The 19039-nt window shown below is 36.9% G+C and overlaps 2 protein-coding genes across 2 annotated transcripts; one reads left to right on the forward strand and one right to left on the reverse strand.

Moving 5' to 3' along the window:
- The first annotated feature begins 3029 nt into the window (after window positions 1–3029).
- LOC114267796 (uncharacterized) lies at window positions 3030–3440 on the forward strand. Its single transcript, XM_028208858.1, has one exon. The coding sequence runs from the start codon at window positions 3030–3032 to the stop codon at window positions 3438–3440; it is 411 nt and encodes a 136-aa protein (XP_028064659.1).
- Window positions 3441–4028: 588 nt separating this feature from the next.
- Window positions 4029–16945, reverse strand: LOC114267769 (putative inactive dual specificity protein phosphatase-like At4g18593). Its single transcript, XM_028208816.2, has 4 exons — window positions 16899–16945; window positions 7015–7169; window positions 4556–4810; window positions 4029–4454 (listed from the first exon to the last, which is right to left on the reverse strand). Exons 1-4 carry the CDS (start codon window positions 16943–16945, stop codon window positions 4300–4302), a joined length of 612 nt encoding a protein of 203 aa, XP_028064617.2. The 3' UTR covers window positions 4029–4299.
- Window positions 16946–19039: the final 2094 nt, after the last annotated feature.

Below are 19039 nucleotides of genomic sequence, written 5' to 3' on the forward strand. Positions count from 1 at the left end.
AACATTAATGTTTAAAAAAAATGCTCAAGTAAAAAAATTTAAAAAAAATAATAATTTGTAGTTGACCGACTGGACGTCCTCCAGACGACCGGTTACCCCCTAAGCCAACGGATTATTTTGCTAATATCATCTCATAGTCCAGACTGATAATCCGAACAACTGAGGCGTTTAATAATCTGAAGGGATTACGAATTTGGAGTTTCAAAACCAAAATAAACATGGAATTGTTTTACTATTCATCCATCACAGTCCAGAGTGGACTGTGATGGCGGAAAACAAACTGTGGTGGCGGAAAACAAACGGGCCTTGTGTAATTGCGAACTACTCTGCCTAGAACAACATCAATAGGATGCTACTTATTAGGATTGGAACTTGGCAAAATTGGAAATGGCTTAACACAGAAACATAAAATGACTGTTTAGTTTAGTCACTTTTGAACATGAATAAACTTCAACCGACTATTGTGTTTGTATTCATGGATTTGAAATGAATGAATTTGGATTTGATTATTAGTTTATATTGGTAACTTACAGTTCGTTTGGATCAAGAGATTTTGTGAAAATGATAAGAAATGAAGAAAATTATTTTTTGTTCTCATGTTTGATTTATAAGTTAGGTGAAAAATAGTGAGAAAGAGAACTCTCCTAGATTTGGTGAGACATAAATTGATTGGTTGTGTATTTTTATAATATCACAAATTACCCACTAAAATACAAAGAAAGAAAAAGTAATCATACCAATATCTCCATGATTTATAAAATTTATTTTGCATTGTTATTCATCTAAACATGATAGTGAAAATTTTTAATCATATCTTTTATTTTCTCACTAATCAATCCAAACACACCGTTATCAACAAATGGATATAAAGATTTGAGTGACTTTGTTGCATATTTTTTGAAGGATATGAAGAATATTTTTTTCATTTTTATCCCAGTGTTATCGGACCACTAGCCATTGGTGGTCGAATGCTAATGCCAAAAAAGTCATCAAAGGTGACCAGTGGTTGCTGCCGACGGCGGTTGGTGATGGTTGTTATATGAACAGATAGGCATATTAGGTAAATAAATAGATAACATTAAAAAATAGATGACACGCAAACAAATATATAACATGAACAAACAGATAGACATAGTAAACAGATAACATATAGATAAGGATAATATAACTTTTCAAATTGTTATCCTTATGGCCCCAATAGATTAGAGTTGTGAGATTATTACGCCAAAAGTTCTAAAATTAATTTGACCCGAATGTCCTTAATGCAGCCTAATTTGTGTTTGCAGAGTTGATAGTACATTTCAGTTCTATGCTCAACCTGTGCATATAAAAGCCCAATATCCAGCTTTAGCAATATTTGAAGGTGGTTAAGCTTAGGCCTGTTTAGCAACTTGGATTTTAGATTAATAGTCTTTTTAACTTAAAAATTATTAAATAAACCAAAAAACCAATCATATACACCAGTGATTTATATTTTTCATAAAATTAAAAAAAAAATATTCCCAAACATATTATTATTTTTTTGTCACCTCATAAAAATAAAAATAAAAAAATCACTTAAAAAAACATTGCAAGATGAGGACAGAAAGGAGAGGATTTGTGCCTGAAAATTAGCCAAATTCTCAATTGGACAAGACTGTACACAAAAGAGGGTTGTAGCCAAGTGCTTGTGCAGTTGTAACCATAGAGTGAGGTTAACAAACTTAGCCTTCGTTTGGCATATGGGTTGACTTATTGATTTTTTTAACTATTTTAACCTAGAACTAAAAAATTTCGTTTGGGATAGACTTTTTAACTTTTTTGACTTTTGTGAGAAAAAAAATAAAATGATTATGATTTGGATATGACATTTTATTTTATTGACTTTTTAACATATTTTATCGTTTTGTAACTAAAATAACCAAAAAAAAACTTATGCCAAACATAGCCTTACTAAGCAAGTACCTGTTTTTTTTTTTCCTTTAACTATTATTAAAACCCCTTAACTTGGACAATAAAATTATTTGGTTAAAATTCTTCACACAAAACATTATATTACAATTAACTTAGAAATAAAACTACGACTAGAGGCAGTAAATGCCATTTGTTGCATGGGGGCAGCAGCATAAGCGTTGATTTTACAAGAAAAAAAATATAATTGTCATTTTATTCTTGGAGGGATGCGGCATTTGTCAGAACAGTTAAGTTGTGCTTGAATCATAAATTTAATTAAGAATTTAAAAAATAAAATGAAAAAAATAATTAAAATTTAAATGAAATATAAGTTTTATTTTTTTCTCTATTTTCTCCCTACTCAAATCTACAATCCAAACACAACATTGAATAACAACAGATTTAGAATTCACACATAGAAATTTACTTAGAAAAACAATATGTAACCCAAAATCTAGATCACATATCATTTTTAGTAAATTTCTATGTCAATCTAGATCACACATTAGGCCTGTTTGGTGCTCCTTTTACCAAGGTGATAATCACATGCAGTAACTAAAAGCACCTCTCCCTACTTCCTAATAATCATTTGTTGTTGTTTTTCCAAACTTAATTATGCTTAACAAAATGTAAGCAGAAATTGCATCAAACACCTTAACATAAATTTTTCAAAATTAAAAAATTATAATAATAACTATAAACAACTCTATAAACCACACTAAACAATCTCATTATTTTTTTGGACAAATTTCAGAGTACAAATTCTAGTCCATAGTACCACTATTGTTAGACTAAAACAATGGAAAAACATCTCCCTATAGATCCTTCACATAAAAATGAGGACCATATAAATTGAATCATCATAATTTTGATCATTTGGTGGTTAATGCAATGCTACTCTCCTCAGTTTCTCCTCCACATAAAAATTGAGAGCCATATAAATTAAACCTTTATAATTTTGGTGACTAATACAATGCTCTACTCCCCTTGGTTTATCCACTACATTTGTCTAATGTAGGCAATCACTTGTTATAAAATGTTCTTTTTATGTAGTTTTAGCTTTGACAAAAGAAACTTCAAAAAGAGCTGTATCAACAATGACAGAGAAAGAAGGAGGAATCGTCAAGACGGGCCATGAAGAGGGGACGAAAATGGCAATCTCTCTCCTTGAAGAGTTTGAACTTCCATCAGGACTTCTCCCCCTGGCCGATGTCATTGAAGTAGGATTTGTCAGGAGCACTGGCTACATGTGGATCGTGCAAAAGAAGAAGGTCGAACACAACTTCAAGATGATAGGCAAGCTTGTGAGTTACGACACTGGGATAACCGGTTATGTTGAGAAGAAACGGATCAAGAAGCTCAAGGGAGTGAAGGCGAAGGAGCTCATGTTATGGCCTCCGGTAAGTGAAATAATGGTCAATGAACCACCCAGTGGGAAGATTCAATTCAAGAGCCTCGCAGGCATTACCAAAACCTTCCCGGTTGAGGCATTTGCAGCTGATCAGTGATGAGATTCACCATGCACTTGAAAGTTCTTTTTATCATTAGAACTTCATAGTGATTCCTTTATATATATTATCTCAACTATCATGTTACACAATAATAATAATAATAATAAATCAGCAACAATGATGTATCACTGGATTTGGTGACCATATATAAGTGAGAAAAGAAAATATATATTGTGGCATTAATCATGGTAAGGTAGTTCATTTCTTTTTGTCCTTGAAACTCAAGTCATAATAAATAAATAAAAAGGAAAGAATGAGGAAACGGCCATTCAATGGTTTTAGAGTAAATGTGAGAAAAATGTCACCACAGAGAGATAGAGAGAGTCGTATAAATCAGATTATAAAATTTTCTTATGATAACAATTCAAACATTTTACGAATCCAGAAAAACATCCAGAAAATGAAATGTGTGGACTAGATTCATTCTGGGAGTAGCCCGCACCATATCAAATTTGAATCTACACCACACACTTCATTTTCTCGACACTTTTCCGGATCCGCAGTAACTTTTCCATATAAACAATTTAACTGCCAGCAGCAACACATTTCCATCAAAAGATTTGCATTTTGCAAGGAGATGGCTCATTTTGAAAACTTTTATCATTCATCAGGCCTATAAGTTAAAACAAGGCAAACCCGACAGCTGATCTAGCATAATTACTTAACTGTCTTAACTACCAAAAAAGCTAGGAACACAATACCAAACACATAATGGATCACACATATTCACATGATTATGGGGCCTACACATTGTGGGGTCCACAGTTATGTGAGTCACCGTGATTCAGTATGTTTGGTTTCTGTTTTAGTAGCACTGCTCCTTAACTATGATTTCATGAGAGAATATTGACCTGACTCAGATCTGGCACTCATCGATTCGATTTTTGTGAAGCTGAAATGCCGGGTTAACCCAAGCTCCACAGTTGCACTGCATACCCGCCCAATTGAAAGAACCCAATCGCGCTTTGCAGCCCATGCACTGAATCTTCTCTTCCACACCACCATCTTGTACTGTCAGCTCACAACAAAAGCAATGTAAGCAATTTTTTTGGGATAAGACCTAAATGGTTGTAATTGTAAATGACAGTGAAATAGTGGGTTTTTCTACTGACCTGCTTCCATCCACTTCATAGGCTCCACAAATATGGATGAACATTCAGGAAGCTCTTTATCATTTTTCCCAGGATTACCACTTCTCTTTCTCCATTTAAAGCATTTTTGACCCTCACCGCGCTCATGGGGAACTAGATGCTCCTGTGAAGCAACAATTCTTCGACATTTCTTGCAGCGATATATTACTTGAGGTTTTGGTTCAGATCCCAAATCAGAATTATTAGGTGCTGCCATTTGAGGCTGGCTACTCAATGCTGCTTATATCCAATACAATGACAACATAAATACAAAAAAGAGTAAAACAAAGGGAAAAATAATCAGTCCATCAAAAAAAAAAATCTGTTTTTTCAACACCAATGCATTGGTAAAATAACATAGATAGATATATAAGAAATTGCAAACAAAGAAAAAACAAGCAGTAATTCTAGTGGATTAAATTAAGTTGAGCAGCTCCGCGAGTCTTGCTCAGTGATTTGGACCTGATACTCAAGTTTTGGTTATTGGAATTGCAATTACATAAAAGCGCGTGAACACACAAAGTTAAAAATAAAAACTACGGCAAAGCTCGTTAAAAGTGTGCACTGTTTTATTTTCTCTTTTTAATGAGCTTTGTAGTAGTTTTTGTTTTAGGCACCTACTCAAATAAATATGATGAAAATGTTACTCTAGTATAATTGTGATGAGGTTGATGTGCACAAACTCCTGTAAGAACTCTGCTGCCAACAAAAGCAGCTGGAGTGATCATAGGGAGGGCACTCTGATGCCTAAGTGTATCAGTCTTGAATTGCATATCTGAACCCTTGGGGTGTTTCCCTTATATACTGCATGGTTGCCCTTCCATAAAAGGAATAGAACTCACTACACCAAAAAAAGGACTTGTCAAGCAAGTAATCCTTTTCTCAGTGAACTCAACTTCCCTATCAGTCCTGATTTCTAATATTTTCTCCACCCGCTGCCCGAGTTCCGATCATCCGAAGACCAAAGTGCCCAGTCATGCTACTATGTGTCTTGATCGGCCAATGCTGACAGAGCTAGTTGACCAATCATAAATTTCCTCCCACAATTGGAGTAATGTTTTGTTAACAAAACTTGAAATGGCTGTACATCATTTATAAAAGTGTGAGATATAAAAAATGCACCCATTTCAAGTTTTGTTACCAATATTTTTAGGACAATTGTTATGGGAGGCAATTTCTGCTCGGGCACTCTGTTTGGCCAACCTTGACCAAGCAGGAGACATCTCCGGAAGTCTAGACAATGACTTGATTGGATGCCCTAATCTCGGGCAAAGGGTGGAGACAATCCAGGAGTGGATCAGCTTCTTATCTAGGTAATGCTTATCAGTTATGGATGATTATCAAATAAGGAGGCAAAGACGACAAAATTTATCAGTGGACATAATTCCCATTGACATTTGTCATCACAGATTCAAAATACAATTTTACACAAGGTTTTCTATTTCTTTTTTATGATGGAAGAGGGACACATGGCTTCACAGACCGCAGACCTTGACAAACCACTAACCACTGTAAACCTCGGAAGCCGCAATACCCCCACACAGTATGGTCACCGGTAGTGTCACAAGGCTTATGGCTCATGGATGGTGACCCAAGACACAACAGGAACCTTTAGGTGACTCCATGATGTAGACAAGATTTGGGAGATCAATATTTTTATAATATTATTTTAGATTTAGTATTTGATTACAAATATTTTAATTTAGTATAGAAATAACATAGAATTATTTAGTTTTCGTATTTGCGATTACTTAGTTTCCTATTTTATTTCTTGTCTTATGAGTTTCATATTTTACAAGAAATAGATTTATTATAAGTAAAGATATAAGCCTTAGGCAATACAGTTTATGTTTTGATTAATAAAAATCGAGAGTTTTCTCAATATTGTTGGTTCTTAGAGAGAGTTTATCTAGTTCGGATTTGTTCGTGGTTCGATCTTATTATTTGCTCATCTTTTCAATAGGCTTCCCTGCATCAGTCCAGAAGCCTTACCACTCAAAACTATCCCAGGAGATTGTCTACATTATTTTCCCCAAATGTCAAAAATAAACATCAAAAGTAAAAAAAATAATGCAACAACCAATTTAAACCACTAAACCTGTCTTAAATCAATTCATTGTTCACATACTATTCCTCCAGTATTTTGTATCTAAACCCTAAACCCACTTAACAACAAACACATTGAGCCACAATTGCAGCTTTCTCATTCAGTGTGTAACCCACAAAGCACATGGAAGCAAAGCAACAATGATCAATAATTCAATTCTCACAATAACAATAAATTTTATTCAAAACCCAAAATTATCTCTCCCGGATTGAAGAGAGAATCTGAGACAACATTAATTATGAACTAAAAATCAAAATTGTAAACAGAAATATAAAACACAATTGTGTGGAGAGAGAGAGAGAGAGAGAGAGAGAGAGAGAGAGAGAGAGGAGACCTTGGGAAGAGAGAGAGTGATCGTGAGCAATTGAACTGGGTAATTCCCAAATCCGAAGCTTTCGAGTTCGAATCGGTAACAAAACTGAACCGTGTATTTGCAAAGCTTTGTGCGGCACCCTCTCTCTATATATGGGATATGGGGTTGCTGTTGTCCTTTATTTATGGCACAACATTGTGCTTGTAATTTATTTTAATAATTTAAAGGGCAAGTTACACATACACATACTGCCCGGGATTTAGCTAAATTACAAATACGTCTGAGGTTTGAACAATTGCAAATTTTTTTTTAAATGTTATATTTGTATTGTTATGAAATTTAAATTTTATGGGACAAATTGTTATGAAAATACAAATCTTAGGGGACGGGATGTAATTTTTGAAACCTCAAGGGTATCTGTAATTTAGCCAAACTTCAAGAGAGGTATATGTGATTTGCCCTAATTTAAAATGGTTCATTAGATAGAGTTTGTTGAGCAAATTATTCATAAAAAAAAATTTAAGTTAAATAGATAATTATAACTTATAATCAAATCACATTTATATTTATGAAAATAAATGATTAGTATGATTTTAATAAAAAAATTAAGATAAAATTAGTGATAAATCTAATCTAAAGAGAGTATAAGGCATTATGTCTAATGGATTTTTTTTTGTTAGTAAAATGTTCACATTTTGTGAAATAATTTAGTGAGAAGTCTTAAATGACATTTTATTTCCAATTTTACCCTTGGATTTTTTTTATCAGTTTGACTTTTTGTTGACTATCTGTTCAAATTTATATTTATCTATTCAATTTTTTTCTATCTATTCAAATTTTTTTTTTGTTTATCTGTTCAAAATATTTTGTCTATCTATTCAAAAATTTTAACTATTTGTTCAAATTTTTCCTAAATTCTATTTATCAGTTCAATTTTTCTCATTTGTTAAAATAACATTTTCTTATCTAATACTCAAATTTGGAAGCCCATTGTTCCTATTTGTTCGAAATTCACAAACTAATTTCTCTATCTATTGGAATTTTCTATTACTAACACTTAAATATTATACAAAAAATCACAAACTATTATTATCTGTTCAAACTTTAAAGCAGATCTCACTTATCTGTTCAAAATTTGTCTTATATTTGTTTCATCGTCATCATAGATGTCCATGGATACATGACAAAGAAAGAAAAAGAGAGAGAACTGAAAATGGGGGATCAAACACAACATATTTGTTGAAAAAAAATAGAAATCGTTTGGAGTACATGTGCTTCATAGACTGAAGATAAGTGAAACAAAATAATATTCACTTTGTTTGTTTTCAGTCTTCGGTATTCACTTTTCAAAAAAATTTATTTTTTTATTTTCTGTATGTTTTTATTTTTATTGAATTTTTTTAATATTTTAAGTAATTTTTAAATTTTTAGACACACTCAACATAAATATACTTAAAAAGTATAATATTTGTAAAAAAAATCTTTAAAAAATTCACTAACTACCAAAAATACAAAAAAGATACGACAATTAAGTACATTTTTCATATTTTTGTGTGTTTATTAATTTTTTTAAATATTTTTTCACAAATATTTTACTATTTAGATATATCTAAGTAGGGTGCATCTAAAAGTAAAAAATTTGCTTAAAATTTTAAAATATTCACTAAAAAAAAACGAAAAATAAAAGCTTGAGGTTGCGTTTGGTAGAGTTTTGTAATTATGATTTGAGAGTATGAGTTGTATTTGAGTTTGTGGGGTTTGGAATTATGATTTGAGTGTAGAAAATTTGTTTAGAAAATAGTTTTGAAAAGAGTTTTGATTTGAGTGGGAAATTGTTGATGTAACATTTGCTATTTGATACAAAAATTTACAACTCATAACTAAACATACAACTCAAAATTATTTTAAAACACATAAAAAAAATTTAAAAATTTCAGAAAATGTTTTTTTCGATTATATAAAAATTAACATATCAATTGAAAAAAAAAAATCACTATTCCGGTCAACCCGTCGGACGACTGGTTAGGCAAAATTTAAATAAAAAAAAATTCTGAAAAGCGCGGCTGAGACAGAGCTCTCTGCAAAGTTTTGGAAACGTGATCCCAAAACTCTTACCAAACATCATACTTGAATCAAGATGCAAAATCATGATTTGAGAACACAACCAAACACAGCCTAAATTTTCAAAAAACTGAATTCATAAAAGTGAAACGAAACCCACTGAATGATGTTCCTATCTTTATCTGTGCCTCTAGCTAGTTTTATTTTCTCTCTCTATTATAGATCTGTTCAACAACAAATCTATTCAGATCTTAGCCATTATAGATCTGTTCCAGCATCAACAACAACATTCATTATCATCAACAACAACAACAATAACCAAAAATATAACTCCAACGAGATCCAAGAAAAAGAAAAAAAAACAAAAACAACAACAACAAAAACAAAAAAAACAAGAACAAAAAAGATAATAAATACGACAGATTCTTGTTGCTTGTTTCTTGAGAAAACACAACAAATATATATATATATATATATATAGAGAGAGAGAGAGAGAGACAGAGACAGAGACAGAGATTGAGGGTCAGATTTGAGAGAAGGACTAGGATGGACTTAGATTGGGGTTTCGATTCAGAGAGAGAGAGAGAGAGAGCATCAAACCTAGGAGATTAGAAAGAGAGAGAGAGAGAGAGAAGAGATCGGAGCCGAGCTATTCTGCTGCTTGTGTCGAGACCAGGTCTATGATTACAACTTGGACGCCGTCGTGGTACTAGTGCTGACTGCCACCTAGACGATCGAAGGTAGATTGGTTGGGCTTCAGTGGCTAAAATCCGACCAAATTTTTTGCGAACTATTCCACCGCCGATCTCCTCTCTCTTAACATCTCTCTTTCTCAAATCCACTCATCTAGCACCACCACATACCGCCTCCATATTTCGGTGCAACCGTCGTATTGGAAACCGTGTTCGCAGTCGTACCACTATGTTTGGGAATGTGCGTCGAGGTCCCGACGGTGATGCTGGGTGGTCATGGAAGGTTTGGCCGACTGCAAAGGAAGAGAGAGGGTTAAGGCTTGGAAAGAGAAAGAGAGAGAGACTGTGAGCTTTCACTTTTTCAGTACCATGTATATGATATTATATATATATATATATGGATATTTGAGTCATTTGTCTATGTAACAAACTCGATCCGTAATTAACTACTAATCCGTAATTAAGAATCCTAACTAAGGCCTCGTTTGGGAATAGGCTAATTAGTAACTTTTTGGCTATTTGGCTAAAATATGAGCTAAAAAAAACTAGTATGTTTGGGATGACTTTTTGACTTTTTATGAAAAGATGTGCAAAAGTAGAGAGAAAATAGAATTTTTGACTTTTTGTTATGGGTTGTTGGCTTTTTGATTTTTTTTTGTGACTTTTTGACTTTTTGGCTAAAAAAGCCACTTGCCAAACGAGGCCTAAGTGTTTAGAATAGAATTATGTGCTAATTGTGTATTTTGCATGCTATTTGGCTTTTTATCTGTTATTCGTAGAATTATCTGTCATGACTTCTGTTTTGAATTCGAAATTGATAGCCTAAATGTTTCAGAAATCGAATTTGAGTACATGGAGAGACTAATTGGACTATTTGGAACCATATGAGAAGTTTTGTTAAAAATTGATTCAGTTCAATAAAATCGCATGTGATTAAATTGAGTCTTAATTAGAACTGTTTTGGGTTAATTGAGTCATGTGCTAACCGTGATTAATTAAGGTTACTTGTGTTTAATTAAGATGATGCATGATTTATGCCTAATCTACTCCTATTCATGATCCAAGATGTGATTAAGTGTATGATGTGCTGAGGCATTTTGTAATGTTGAGTGTAGAGAATTAAATCCTTGAGTGAGTGTGTGTTGAGAAATTTATATGGGTGTACTGAGAAATCTAAGTTGGGCATTTGGTGGTGTTGAGTGTAGAGGATGAATTCTTATGGGTGTGTTGGAGTGGTGCACGTGTTGTTTGTTCAAATTGTGAGAGTGTGTGTATATGTGTATATTTGCTAAATTGTGGGAATGTAGGCAACTGTAACAACCCCCATACTGTTTACTGATTAATGACCGATTGATTACCGATAATCACCGATTACTGTTAAACGGAACTGATAATGACTGATAACTGACTGATAATTGATCTGATTAAAAGTACTGAACTGACTGACTGAAATTGGAAACCGAATTGATTGAGTATATGTTAGTTAAATTGCATTCTGTCTGTTTGACTGTATGATTATCTGTTCATGCTTATATGTTTAAACTGTAAATTGAAGGCCATATCGGCGGCCGAATTAGAAACCGATTGATGTTCCATGATCCTCAGAATTAATGTGATTTTATGGTATAATTATCTGAAAATTGATTAGGTATGATTAAATTAAGCTAATTAAAGAGTTGGACTTAATTACCGTTTTGCCCTTGAGTGGGCCACTATCTCACACATCTTTAAGCCTTGTATACACTCATACACTTGAGCCAAAGACAACATTTCCTCAGCCAATTCCCCTCTCATTGCCGACCATAGAGAGAGAAAAACTAGAGGAGTGGAGTTCATCTCAATTTTACTTGTAAATTGCTTGGTAATTGAAGAAATTGTTGAAGTGATTGCATATTTGAGCTCCCTTCTTGAACTACAAGACTAAAGGTAGCTCCATTGTCTTCTTGTTCACGTTTTGAGTTGATTCTTGCATGATTCATGTCATATTGAAGGAGTGTAGAGCCAAACATGGTTTAGATGTTGAATTGTGGCTTAATTGTTGCATGCATGTACATATATTGAAGTTTTGAGGTTGTAAGTCCATGTTTCCTCACATGCATGTCCATCTTTTGGTCATACTCCATGAATTCATCATGTTCTTGAAGAAATGAGTCCATTTGAACAAGCTTTGAAGGTTGAATTTGGTTTGAATCCATGCATGTTTGCATGTTCTTCATATTCTTGAAAATGGGTTTGAATATGGTTTTAATTGACTCACCTTTGGGGCTTGAATTCATAAATTGAGCTTTGAAACTTGTTATACATTGAACTTAGTTATGTTTTCCAGAATTTGGGCCCAAGAGGTCGAGTTTGGAGTGGTTGAATGCTTGGTTTGAGCTTGGGAGGCAAATCTGGAAATTCCAGATTTGGCTTCCTCGCTCGAGCGAAGGGTTCCCCGCTCGAGCGAGCACCTTTGCCCAGGGCTCCGCTCGAGTGACCATCGAGCGACCATCGCGCGTAAAATCTCAGCATCCAGTATTTTTACTGTTTTGCAGACCGCTCGAGCAAAGGATTACTCGCTCGAGCGAAGCCTTTGATTTTGGACTTACGCTCGAGCGGAGAAAGTCTCGCTCGAGCGAGGCTCCTAGTTTCAGCAAACTTTGCGAAATGTTTTCTAAGTGTATTTTTGCATCCTCATCCCATCCTAGGCATTCTTAGGCCTAATTTAAGACATTTAGATGAGGATATCGTTGTAGAACACACCAAGGCAAATTAGGGATTAAGTTATGATATTTTCCAACTGTGTAGCTTAGTGTGTGTTCAACCTGTGAACTGTGTAGGGTTGGCAACTGGGGAGACACGCTCTAGCATACTGTAGCCCAGAACTCTGTGAGTAACAATTGTGTAAAGATATGTTCAACTGATATCTTTTGAATACTGAACTGAACTGTTTACTGAACTGGTATTATTTACTGAATGAATGTATGTCCTTTATTTCTGAACTGTACTGTGGCATCCTTAGTACTTACTGTTTACTGTTACTGTTACTGCGACAGAATTCTCTGTCGGTTCCCTCGTGGAGCCACTACTGTTTACTGACTGATGGCCATCATTACTGTTCGGTCTTTCAAGACCTACTGTTATTGTTATGCTAATGGATGTACCACATATGACTGTTTACTGTACTGAACAACTGAAGTACTCATTGAATTGAACTGTTTTCATTACCGTAAGGACATTCATTCTAAACCTCTTTACGCATTATGTTATTCACTGGGCTTTAGCTCACTGCTCATATATATATGTAGGTGTACAGGCACCAGATCGGAGCTAGGAGCGTCAGGGTTACTCCAGTTTTGTCAAGCCAGCCTTTGTGCCTCACTGCGAGGTTCCGAGCCTATCTGTTAAGGCTTAGGGGTCTTTTACAATTCCCCCTTCTGTACTGTTTTACTGTTCTGTATAGACTGAATGTTTACCGTACTGTTATCAAGGGATTAGGTCCCTGTACTGTGTGACTGTAAATTTTGTATAGACTGTACTATTTGTATATGTATGAATGCATGAAAAATCTCTTTGGCATACAGACTGTCACAGCTCATTGAACATTGTATAATAGGGGTGAGCATGGTTCGGATTGGACCGGATTGGTGTAAAACCAGGACCAATCCGTTATTTACGGTTCCTGAAAAATTAGAACCAATCCAATCCGTTTAAATCATGGAACCAATCCGAACCAATCCATTTAAATACGGATTGGATCGATTTAGGACCACGGATTCACATAATTAAATAATAATAAAATATATATATAACACTTTAATTTCATAAAAATATAAACATAGCACTATATTAGTTCCACAATAGCAATATGTCTTTATAATAGCGACATACTATTATAGAATTTAAACAACCATAAGAAAATTAGTTTCACCATAATTATTTAGACCATTACAAGTTAAAACTAAAAACTAACAAACAAAAGTAATAAAAGAAGATATTAAACAGGTTTAGGTTTGAGTTTAGGTTTTATATGGAATAAGCGAAGATACTATGGGTAAGGATGTATAATAAAAATATAGACTATTTGTATACGGTCCGGACTGGTTCCAATCCGGAACCAATCCGTAGGGTTCAATCCGGAACCAATCCGTGGACTACGGATTTTTAATTCTTCAATCCGGAACCGAACCACGGATTCAAAAAACCAATCCAAACCTATCGGATTAGACTGGACTGGATCGGATTACGGATTTCACGGATTCCTTGCTCAGCCCTATTGTATAATTACTGTATTGGCTTCCGCCAGGCCCTGTACTCTGTTTTACTGTATTACTGTTCTGTAGGCCTTCGGTAATCTCGGATTACTGGCCGGTTACGGTACTAAACCCATAGGGCCGGGTTTGGGTCGTGACAGCAACAGTCCTCTTGTTCTTTTTACTTCTTTGAGCAGAGAGTTCATCCTAGAGAGAGAAAGTGAGTAAAGTGAGGGAGATAGCTCATTCTAGAGAGAAAAACCCATTCTTGTGTGTACGAGAAAGAAATAAACCTTCTCGTATAAGCCTATTGATCAAGTCTGCGCTCCTCCGTACATCGTCGCTTTATTCCCTGAAAACACAAACGTGAGCTAGCCGACGGGTGTGTGCCGGATACCTCTCCGATGCCTAAGTCAGCAAAAATAGACAAATAGACAAAGCTCTGTGTATTCGAGAATCAAAGCTGTGTTACCTCTCCATAGGTGATGTTGTGAGCTTTTATAGGTTCCGCGTGGCATAATCCTAGTAGGACTCTTACTCCTCCATGTAGAGTCCTCTTAGGAGTCATACTCCTGAAAGATAATGTTTATCCTTCAACACCCTCCTCACTGCTTAAACCAAGTGAGATAGTTTTACCATGGTCGAACTCCAATATGACCGAGGTAAGCATGGCCATGCTAAACTGTAGACTAGACCGAGCTAACTTTAGCTCGGCACTTCCCTTCACTGCTCTTACCCCGGTTTCTCCCAGTGCTTAACCATGGTATGTTTCGACCGGGATAACTTTGTGTGTGACAACCGAGCTTACCGTAAACTCTCCGGGACCGGAGTAACTTCAAACCTCTTTTGGACCGGACTAACTTTAAGCCTCCTTTGGACCGGAGTAGCTTTATGGCCTTTTTACTCAGCCCTTCATACTGTGGCCCATAACGACCTATTACCCAGCTCGGCCCAATTTTCATATAAATTACCCTCTCAATTGCCCCTTAATTTCATCTGCGCAGCATGATAGAGATTACCTTGTCTACCAACCGAGCTAAAAACTTTAACCTTACTACTGAGCTAAGCTTTTAAGCTTTTCCAACCGAGCTAAAAACTCTTTTAGCTTTTCCAGCCAAACTAAATTCACACCGAGCTGCACCTGTTCGGTCAAAACATCTCTTCAGTCACGGCAACTGAATCGCTTCTCATTCCAAGGACACGTGGCATGTTCTCATTGGCTGAAGGCAGCTGTCACGCCGTCTTCGTACCTTGTGTTTTTTTTGAACAGTTCTCGCCTTTAGCCCTTTTTTCTTTTCACAAAACAATCTCTAATGCGTTGAATCATTTACTTTACTATTCACCCTTTCTCTCTTGTAAGCCTCTGAACCCCCCATTTCAACCTGATAACTGTGAAGCTCGTGATTTTTGCTTGCAACTGTTGCCCTCATCTTGACCTGGTAAGTTAGATAAATCTATTCTCCTTTTATCGTGTTCGCATTTGTTTAATCCATAGCTTTTCGTTTGTGTTTTTATGAAACAAATTCTTTCCATTTGCTTTGCCTTGCGTTTTCTGGAAAAAAACTTAGCAATAGAATCACTTGAAATAACCTGAGAAACACTGGTTTCGATTCAAAATCACAATATAACCGAACTAGGAAGTTGTTTGTAGTTGATGTCAATCTAGCCAGACTACAAACCGGACTACCACTTCATGCTAAACTAGTAGTTTCATCAGGTCGAACCATCTTTCGTTTCATTTATCTTAGCCGGGCTAATTGATCCGTGCTATGTTTGTAGTAGTATGCTTGAAAACCTCGACCATGACCGAGCTACATCTCTGGGCTAAACTAGCCTTCTTAGCTCAAACCGAACTAAGAATGCTGCCCCTATAGGCTCAACCGGGCTAACAAATCCCTTGCTCAAACTGAGCTAGCAAACCTTCGCTTAAACCGAGCTAGCAGACCTCTTACTCAAACCAAGCTAAGACATGAAGCAATTCACATAGCCGAGCTAGGATTTCATTTATCTTGCCTGTGTTTCTTTCAGCACGGTCCAACGATCTGTGCTTAACCTTGGTTTTTCACTTTGCAAACTTAGGTTGCCCAGACACTCTTTTGAACGTTCAACCGAGCTACTTGGCACCATTCTCCGACCGAGCTAACACCCAAGTATAATTTATTCATAACTTAAACCATAAATGGGAAAGTATAGGTATTTAGTAAATACACCTGGTGGTATGGCCGAATTCCGAAAGGATTATAACATCCCTGACGATGTTCACCTCACCTTAGCCGACCTAGATACCGTTCCTTAGGGTAAACAGGGTTTTGTCCCTTTTAATGTTATTTCCATTGTGGAGTGCGGTCTACTCTTCCCTGTACAGCCCTTACTCTGTGAATTCCTCAGGCAAACCAAACTTTGCCCTACCCAACTTTCCACCAATTCTTACCGCATAATAAATGGAATAGCCGAGCTAAACCGCCGGGCTGGCCTTAACCTCGGTCTTGCCGAGCTCTTCCACCAGTATTCCATAGGATCAGCCGAAGATGGCTAGGTTTACTACTTACGAATAAAGCGCCGGCGTGAAAAAATAATAAAGGACACACCGGACAAAGACTTGAACGATGATGATTTTTTCTGGGTATTTGGGAATTTTGAAGACCACCAAGCCCAGATCCCAGGGCACAGAATAAACTGGAACAAGGGTGTAGTCGGTAGCGTTACCCCGGCTTTACTGCATTCTACTTGTTATTTTGGTTTTCTGATTGTGAACCGAACTAAATGTTGTCTTCTTTCTTGCAGATAGGAACTTTCTTAAGTCCCAATACAGCTACCCCAACTTGAACGTGCTTCGCGCCGCGCTGCGATATCCAGACCGGAGTTGGACTGACCTACTTAATTTTGAACCGACCTACAGATACAGTGGAAAACAAAAGACCAGGGTAACTGACTTTCTGCTAGAAGCCTCTCCTGAACCGGACCCATTCTTGCCTCAAATCAACCCTATCCCACTTACTGCCGAACAAGAAATGGCCAAAAAGAGAGCCGTGCGAGCCTTTCTGACCGAAACAAACCCAACCGAGATACCACCAGCCGATCAAACTCAGGGGACCGTGGTGGCCCTTTCTACTCAACAACCTTCATTATCTTGCCTAAAGAAACGTGCCCGGACTACCCAAACCGAGCGAGCAACGTCTTGTCGATGAAGATGAAACCGCGGTTCCTCAAACCATTCTGCCAAGCCCTCCACCGAGCCCACAACCGGAGTGCTCTGGCCAAGCTACCTCCTCCAAATGGGCTCCAAAAATCACCTTTCAAAACCGTGCTATCACGGATTCTGACTCAGTGGTCGCAGAGAAAGACCACCTGATGGCATTCAACCTGGCTAAAGGTGTTTGCCTTCCCGCCGACACGAAGCACCACAACCACTTGACCGAGCTAAAGGTCATCCGCTCAGCGACAAAATCTATGGTGCTCGTAAGTAGCTTCCTTTGCTGATTTTTCTAATTTGTACTACTTTCTGCTCGATTTTTACTACAAGTCTCTTCCCATTCTTTTTCAGGCTATACAAAAGAACCACATTGCACACAAGCGTGTGCTGGAGCTTCGTAGAACAACAAAGCAAGCCATGGCCGAAGTAACCGAGAAAACCGCCGAGCTAGAAGAGGCTAGGAAGCAGATAGCTGAGCTAAAAATCAAGAATGATCGTCTGACTGGTCTTGTTAGCTCGGCTGAAGCAGACAAACAAAAGGTTGCAGCCGTGATGAAAGACAAATATCTGCGGGAGCTGGCCAAGCTTGAAGGGAAAAAGAACGCCGAGATTGAGAAGCTGAAGAAGAGTGCGGATGATGCCGAGCTCCGGGGTTACAAGGAGGGGAAGGCTACTTACATTAAACAATGTGAAGCTGCCAAGGATCTTTTCTTCAAATATGGGTGGAGAGCGGCTATGGCACGACTCGGTCACGGTTCAGAGACCGAGGTCTTCAACCCTCCTGCATACTTCATACCAAACTCCATGGCGAAATATGCTGCTGCCTTTCAGCAACAATTTCTTGAAGATTCAGATGATGAAGAAGAAACCATGCCCAATGATACCCCGGTCGTCAATGAGCCTGTCAATCAGTCAGCTTGGTTGGAGCCAGTGGTGGAAGACCTGACTAATGAGCTGCCTACGGAAACCGTGCTCCCAACCGAGACTGTGCTCTCGAATGAAACCGGGCTCCGAGTTAATCTCGATGCGGATCTAGATGATCTGTTTGGCTGACTTTGTATTTCTCTACTTTTTGCTTGATTTCTGTATTTTCTTTTCTTTGCTTTTGGACACAGATTGTAACCGGGCTAAGGCCCCATCCTTTGTACTTGCTTTGAATTTTTAATGAAGTCTTTTTTTTTGTTCCAACTCTTATTTCGGTTGATCTCTATGCTTATACTTTACTTTCTAACTGAAGTCTTAGATGAGGAACAACATTCTCTTGCCGAGATACTTTATCTCGGTCTTAACATTGCAACTATAAGTATACTTACCAACCACTCTTTAGCCGAGATCTTTACCTCGGCTGAAGATTACCAAGAGTAGGTTTAATCCAGCCAACCACTCTTTAGCCGAGATAATTACCTCGGTTGAAGAGTACCAAGAGCTGGATTCGTACCAAGAGTTGGTTTAATCCAGCCAACCACTCTTTAGCCGAGATAATTACCTCGGCTGAAGAGTACCAAGAGTTGGTTTAATCCAGCCAACCACTCTTTAGCCGAGATAATTACCTCGGCTGAAGAGTACCAAGAGTTAGTTCAATCCAGCCAACCTCTAAATTGGTTATTTCTGCCAATTTAGAATAAAGTGTTTGGTTATTCCGACCAAACGTCCTGCAGCCTGGATCCTTATCCTGGGCTTCGGAGGGTTGTTGGTTTTTCCTGCCAACCTCTAGATTAGTTTTTCTAGTCAACCTAGAGTAAAGTGTTTGGTTATTCCGACCAAACGCCTTGCAGCCCGGATCCTTATCCTGGGCTTAGGACGGTTGTTGGTTTTTCCCGCCAACCTCTAAATTGGTTTTTCTAGTCAACCTAGAGTAAAGTGTTTGG

This window comes from Camellia sinensis, chromosome 9, assembly GCF_055761805.1.
Source record: "Camellia sinensis isolate YWXY chromosome 9, ASM5576180v1, whole genome shotgun sequence".
In the NCBI taxonomy this organism is placed as follows: Eukaryota; Viridiplantae; Streptophyta; class Magnoliopsida; order Ericales; family Theaceae; genus Camellia; species Camellia sinensis.